General features: G+C 43.5%; 1 protein-coding gene across 1 annotated transcript in view; it reads right to left on the bottom strand.

The window, feature by feature from the left end:
* Positions 1–230: 230 nt before the first annotated feature.
* The window catches only part of Hmgn3 (high mobility group nucleosomal binding domain 3), a 30,522-nt gene continuing 23,422 nt past the window's right edge, over positions 231–7,330 (bottom strand). The window contains exons 3-6 of the mRNA XM_070010941.1: positions 5,628–5,657; positions 2,503–2,556; positions 1,248–1,361; positions 231–706 (exon numbers count right to left, since the gene is read on the bottom strand). Coding sequence (XP_069867042.1) covers positions 668–706; positions 1,248–1,361; positions 2,503–2,556; positions 5,628–5,657 — 237 coding nt within the window. The 3' untranslated portion in view covers positions 231–667. The remainder of the gene's footprint in view (positions 707–1,247; positions 1,362–2,502; positions 2,557–5,627; positions 5,658–7,330) is intronic.

Genomic DNA, 7,330 nt, shown 5'->3' with positions numbered 1-7,330 from the left:
CTTTTTGCTGGTTACTTGGAGATAAAGAGTCCCTTATGGACTTAAAGCTGGTTCCAAACCTGATCCTCAGATTTCAGCCTCCTTAGTAACTAGGATTACAGGTGTGAGCATTACAGGCGTGAACCACTATCACCCAGCTAAGTCTATAGAAATTCTTTATGTCATCTGCACTAAGAAAATGAGATCCTTCCTAAATCAAGTAAAGATAACAGGCAAGTATTTTGCAGACAAGAAAATCTTTTATTTTAAACCACAAATAATCAGCAGGTAGCTACAACTATCCATGTCTCATTAAAATCACATAAAACCTAGGTACAAAAGCACCACTGATTATTGCTCTAGAAAAACTGCATGAAAAATTCAAATATGCACAGTAAAAACACCACAGGTTGCACAAGACTAAGTTTTTTAAAGTGAGGGCATGGAATGATGGATCAACTTTAAACATACATTTCCAATTATTAGATAGGTATTTATTTTACTTGAGAATGATGAAAATTTCCAAAAAAGCATGATTACAAGAGGGTCGAATATCCATCTTTATATATACTATATGCCAACTAGTAGAGTCCTAAAAAAATTAGCATTTACAAAATACTTGGTAAAAATAGCTTTTAAAAGTTGTCCCAAGAGGTAAATAAAATCACCCCCAATTTTCCATGGCAATTTATTCTCCTTCGTTATCTATAGATTCAGTTTTCTGTGCCTGTGGAAAAGAAAAAGAAGAGAGTGATATAGTCCAATGCACTTGAAAATGACTATAATCAAAGCAATGTCCAACCATGTGCAGACACACAAGAACCATTCATTTTTTTGCAGCTCTTCTGTACAATCTATTTCAGCTCTGGGTGAAGAACAGACAAGGTGGGAAGACATTATGCCAATGCTAGGCCACATTTACTGCTTTCTGCTTTTCAAACAACCACAGCAGACTTACCTGTAAAGTCCCATTGCTTATAGTAAATAACAACAATATACACCACACCACTATCTGATTCTAGTCACTGCAAACGTGCCAAGTTTTCTACTGTACCCTTAACTCTCACTGTTTCAACGTGCCCCTTTACCGACAAGTTGCTGGGTGGGGTACTTCTGGAGGATGAGACATTAACACTTGAGCGAGAAATGTGGATCTGTAATTACATTACAGGTAATAAAGAGAGACATGCTGAGTGTGTCATCACAGGCTGCAGGACCGAGCAAGTCAGACATGGAGTCAGTCAGTGGGAGGTGTTTGCAGAAAGTACCTCTTTAGCTTTGGTTTCACCATTTTCAGATGGCACAGCGGCTTCCTTTCCAACTTCCTGCTTCTCCTCCTTCTTCCCTTTGGCTCCTCTGCTAATCTTTGCTCCGGGTTCTTTCTGATGGGAGATGAAAGCACAAGGAGAGAGCACGTGAAGATGTGGAGTGATGGGAGAGGATATCAGTTCGCCTCCATCCAGACACCTGGTGAAATGGACCGATGGTGGCCATGGTTAATTTTCAGGGGAAAACCAACCCAGTTCAGACTTCCATGGAGTAACTCTGAGATTATGACATGGTGACAAAGAAAGCAAGCCCACTGGGCTTGCCCTTCTGTGGGAAACCTATTAACCACACGCCAAGGATTTGTTTCATGGACCACCTCTCTTCTGGGTTGAGAAGTGGAGCTGCCACGGCTGGTCCAAGGCAGTGCTTGGGGGAACCTGGGCAGGAGCAGCTACTCATGCATGAGACATGAGGCTTTCCACTCCAGTACATCCAATGCACTTCACCAGATGAGACAATAGCCCTGTTAAGACTAAGCCATGGAAGTCAGCTCTGTGTGCATGTGCGTGTACACACACACACACACACACACACACACACACACACACACACACACACACACACACACACTTTCTCTCTCTCTCACACACACACACTCTCAGACAATGCAGAACAAGACCATGCTCTGATAGGCAGAGTACAGAAAATTCACTTGGGTTCTATTCCTGGTAATTTATGTACTTTATAGCTTCTTCGCTGACAAATCAGTGTATGTGTTATTTACCTCAATAGAGATAATGTGAAGATTATGTGGAAAGTGAGCAATAGTGGCTGGCATAGAGGGCTTGTCTTTATGAGTCAGTCACAAGGGTAGATCTACCAGGGTAGAACAACATCAGGTATCCGGTACCAGAGTCTGGAAGCTCCTCCCCCAGCCAGCTGGTACCCTGCTAGTTGGGCACCACGAGCACTGATTACCAGTTCTAAGGTAGCTAGCTGCCAGCCCAAGTTCTCATGGGGGGCCTCAGCCTGACCTGCTCTGATCCCCATTCAGCAAATGGGAAACCATTCCTGCTAAGGCACAGAACTGTGCTTTATGTCCTTTGAGACTTACCCTAAGAGTGGCAGTCAGTACACTTTAGCCTAAATCATTACATATGACTTTTTCTCAAGATGATTTTTGGGATGTGGAATGATCATTTATTCATTGCTTTAAAAACCCCAAGGTGGGAGGCTGGGCATCCCCACCTTTACCTTAGCAGATGTTTTCCTTGGTTTAGGCTCAGGTTTGGGTGGCGGAGCAGGTTTCTGTAGAGACGATATGAATGAATTAGAAAGAGCAGGAAAGGATTGTAAAGCACCACCATCCGCTCCAACTCCTGATGGTGCTCATTTTAAACACGATCTCATACTATTTTCAGCACTGGGGAACGGCATGAAGACATCCGTGTTTCACGACTATTTTCATCTTGGGTTTGCAAGTGAACGGCAGGTGAGACAGAAAAGCAAACTCATTAGTCACTGGTCCAGAATAGCTCTCAGGAAACAGATAAGGCACTTCTGTCTCTGGTATCTCTGCTCTTCCTTTTATCCCAGTCCAGAAACAAGAGGAATGGCTCAGAGCCTTGGCCACATGATTCAGTGCGCCTTCCCAACAATCTAGAAATCACAGCGAGGCCCACTGGGGTGTCTCTCAAATGGGGGGAGGGGGTGCAAATCCTTCCTCTCTTGATGTAGATCCTGAATTCTGTACCCCACCATCTTTAGACTTTTATTCTCTTCAATGTCAGTGTAATGTGTAGTTTACCCTGCCCAGATTATGGGCTGGTTTTATCTCTAGAACTTATAAAGAACACAATTATAGTGATGTATCCACTGTTGATTCCTGACATTTAACATTTATAAATACTATTAGCCAAAAAGCTCTCTAATTTTCTCCTGTCTTTATGACAGTACTGGTGTTTGAACTCAGGGCTCATGCTTGCTAGGCTAGCCATGATACCACTGAGCTACACTTCTAGCCCTCTGGTTCACTGGTTATTTATTCAAAATCAGGGTCTTGCTTCCCAGTGTGTGCCTGAGCTGTGCTCTGCCTTTGCTGTGTCTCTCTGCAGCCAGGACTACAGGTGTGCACAACTATGTCCAGGTTTCCTTCAGCGAAGATGGGAGTCTCTTGACTTTTTTCTGCCTGCACTGGCCTGGCACCTTGATCCTATGACCTCAGCCTCCCCCACAGCGTGGGGTGAGAGGCACAGGCCAATGTGTCTAGCTGTGAGTTCAGAAGGTGTCTTGAGCATTTTTCTGCCCAAGTTGGCCTTGAACCATGATCTTTCTGTTCTCAGCCTGCCAAGTAGCTAAATTACAAAGTGTGAGCCATCAGTATCCCTACCTAGCATTTCCTGTCTTATGTGGTTCTCTTCCCACCCCCCAGGGAACAGGACCCAGATTCCCATGGCTTTCCTCAGCCCTGGCCAGAGAGCAGGGGGCCCCTGCGTGGGGGTGGAGGAAGGTGATCGGTATAAAGCACAGTTCTTTATAGAGCTCGTAGGGCAAATACTGCACTCTAAATCTTGCCTGTCACTAGAATTTTTTTAAATAGAAAACAATGGCCAGGGTCTCCCCAGCCACGGGGAAAAATACAAGTGTGTACTATGTAATGTTTAGATCACAAAGCACTTGTCAAGTTCCTCTATGGTGAAAACAATAGCAATCTTTTCTTCTAGCTTTAAAAAATATTCAGTGTTTTATTGTTATCTCTAGTCATCCTATAGAACAATAGCATAAGTTCTTCTTCCTATTTAATGGTAACACAGACTAATAAAGAATGTTTTAAAGATTAAAAAAAAATACATGGAGCCCTCCAATGTCCCTAAGAGGTTCAGGTTTCACACGGAGTCTAGCTTTTTTCACCCACCCAGAGCATAAAGTGAAATTGGAGACAGTTTAATTCTGGGAGAATGACTGTTAGAAATTCCCTTTCAGCCTTTCAGCTGGATGCCAGTGGCTCATGCCTATAATTTAGCTACTCAGGAGGCTAAGATCTGAGGATCATAGCTAGCATTGAGCACAAGGGGCTCAGGAACAGCAATTGTCCGGGTCCCAGGACTGGCAAAAAGGGAAAAAAAGAAATTACTTTTCAAAAAAAAAAATGAAAGGAAGGGAGCTAAGAAGATGGCTCAGTGGTAGAGTGCTTGCCTTGCATGCATGAGGCCCTGGGTTCAATTCCTCAGCACCACATGAAAGTTGGAAGTGATGCTGTGGCTCAAGTGGTAAAGCACTAGCCTTGAGCACACACACACACACACACACACACACACACACACACACACACACACACACACACACACACACACACACACACACACACACACACACACGGAATATTTTCATTAATATTCTTAAATACTCTAAATCTAAAGTTTATTCTCTATATACAACTTTTTATGGTTCCCAATTTATTAATTAAAAAAAAAGATTTGCCCTGAGCAAAAGCCCTGAGCTTCTTTTGCTCAAAGCTAGCATTCTACCACTCGAGCCACAGTGCCACTTCCAGCTTTTCCAGAGTAGTCTACTGGAGATAAGAATCTCACTGACTTTCCTGCCCAGGCTAGCTTCAAGCCGGGATCCTAGGATCTCAGCCTCCTGAATAGTGGTTAGGATTACATGAGTCACTGGCTTCTGGCTTTGGCTCCCAAATTTTTCTGATTTAAGTGTCAGCAGTGAGCAAGAAGCTGAGAATAAGAGGCCCTGAGTTGAAGCCTCATTGCTGTTTTCTCTCTGACTCTCATTGACACATATACTTGATATTTTGTGTCCAGATGTGTTGTATTAATACACCAGTGTCTTCGATTTTCATCGAACCATTTCCTTTGTAAGGCTCTCTGTGACAGCCTCTATCTCCAGTGGCGGAGGTGAGTATGAGACCAGGCCACGCCCACCTGCCCCAGCACCTCTGACCTTCCTCACGTTCCTGGAGATGGCCTGCAGAAGGACACTCTGAGTAATAACTTTAGGAACATTCTGGCCCTGGAATAAACAGCATGAGCTGTGAAAATGGGTGCAGCATTTGAAGATGAGGACTCTGCCTCATGGATGTTTTTCCTGTCAAGATCTCTGGTAATGAACCTCAAGCGCCCTGGGCTTTGTGCTCTTGGCCATGGGCCAGCTGCTGCTCCTCAGACACCTCATCAGGTGACCTGCTCAGCAACACGGGTCAGGCCTATTGGAGATGTGACCCCAGGTGATTGTCAACAAGAAACATTCCCCAGGGAAATGCCATCTGCCATCTTAATCGTCCTTTTGCTGCTTTGTACCAAGGGAATGGATACTGTACCCACCCCTCCCCCAAGGTAAAACTCTGGGGGCTCTGAGATACTTACTGCAGATAGCCTGGCAGACCGTCTTGTGGGCTACAAAATGGAAAGAAAAAACACATGTCTGTAATTATATAAAAACCAGGTTGATTTTCTAAATCCATCGTGACATAGCTTACTTTGTCAAAAGAATCTAAGGTCTAATTCCCATCAGCCTGTCCTTATTAAGCGACAGTAAAACAGACCTTACCCGGCCGTCCTCTCAGAGAAAAGTTGTGATTACTGACTTTGCAAAGATTTTCTAGACGTGTAACACAAGGCATTCTGTTTAAATGAGTAGTCTTTCCCAATTAAGGTTCAGTGACTAAGAAAAGGAAGAAATCTCCCGTAGACTCCTAAACCTAAATATCAAATCTCAAGATACAATGAACAGGAGGACCACTGCGGGACCTTGGAGAAACGGTGTCCATCTAGACTCCTGTTCCTTCAAATGAAGCTACAGCCCGTGAGTTAATAAAAGAGATTTATATTAATTGCATAGAAACCAGAGTAAGCACAAGTTCCCTATCTTTCTGCTGGGCTGGAGAATCACTATAAATCACCCACAGTTAATAAGGGAGACTTTTTTTTTAGCCTGTAATAAAATAAAACACTTATCTACTAAAAGCATGTATGTTCAATGACTAGAGTAAAAGGTTCACTAGTCTTTTAATTTCAAACTTCAGAAAACCGACAGATTATACACTGATATTGAATTTAGGTTAATATTTTTTTCAGCAAACTTCTTCTTCAAGGACGTACCAGTTAATAGCAATTATGACTGTTAAGAAAATTTAAAAATAACTGGACCATCCTAGACAATTCCACAACCGCATGCAGAATTGGTACTTCATTTATTATCCAGCAGAAGCTCTTCTCAAAGGAATTCATAAAATTCTAAAATTCTAAAACCACACTGCTTTTTTTCCCTTAAAACACAAGTATTCAAAAAAAAAAAACAAACCAAAAAACCATTCCAGCACCATACTTTTCCTCTGTCTTACCTGCTGCTTCCTCTCGAGAGGAAGAGCACAGTGCTCAACATATCCATCCTCACTAACACTTACTGAATAAGGGAACTCAAGCTATCCCCCTATTTCTTGCTACTTTCTGCAGGGTTTGCCTCACGATGCTTAATGCTTTAATGCTTCAGATGCTTTAATGCTTCAGATCACTTCCTGAAGGGGGCCAACCAGGCTGCAGGTGTGGTCTTGGAGCATGTGCCATGATGCTGAGGAATCATGGGAAATTTTGAACCTACACTTAAGGCAGTCTAGGTGAGTCTGTCAGGCCCAACTGGGAAGAATTATGTCTTGCCATCTCCACTTTTAAGAACTTTCTTGCTGAGTAACATCAGAGAAGCTAAACTCATTTTCCTTTAAACTACAGAAAGAAAGGAAGGGCCTGATTCTCCATGGAGCATTTGAACCCTGGGGTCTCTGAAGAAAGATCAGAGCTGGGCTTGAGGCCAGCTAACGGAATATGCTGAGATGAGAAAACGGTGCAGGTTGCGTGGTTGGCTGGGACAGAGCCACTGCACACAGCAAGAGGTGGTACTGGTCGGCATGCGGCAGAGCCTCCGCAGGAAACACCGTGGTTGTCATGATGTATTCACCACCAGGCACCCACAAATCCCTAGGAATCAGGATCCAGTCCCTGCCTTTCCCACGAAAGTCAACCATCACTTGAAGAAAAGGCAACATTGAAATGGGCGCCTGTAATCCCAGCTA

Source organism: Dipodomys merriami, unplaced genomic scaffold (assembly GCF_024711535.1).
Source record: "Dipodomys merriami isolate MVZ:Mamm:240054 unplaced genomic scaffold, mDipMer1.0.p SCAF_8, whole genome shotgun sequence".
NCBI classification, from domain to species: Eukaryota; Metazoa; Chordata; class Mammalia; order Rodentia; family Heteromyidae; genus Dipodomys; species Dipodomys merriami.
Note: the sequence above shows the minus strand (reverse complement) of the source record. Positions and strands in the feature narration are given on the sequence as shown.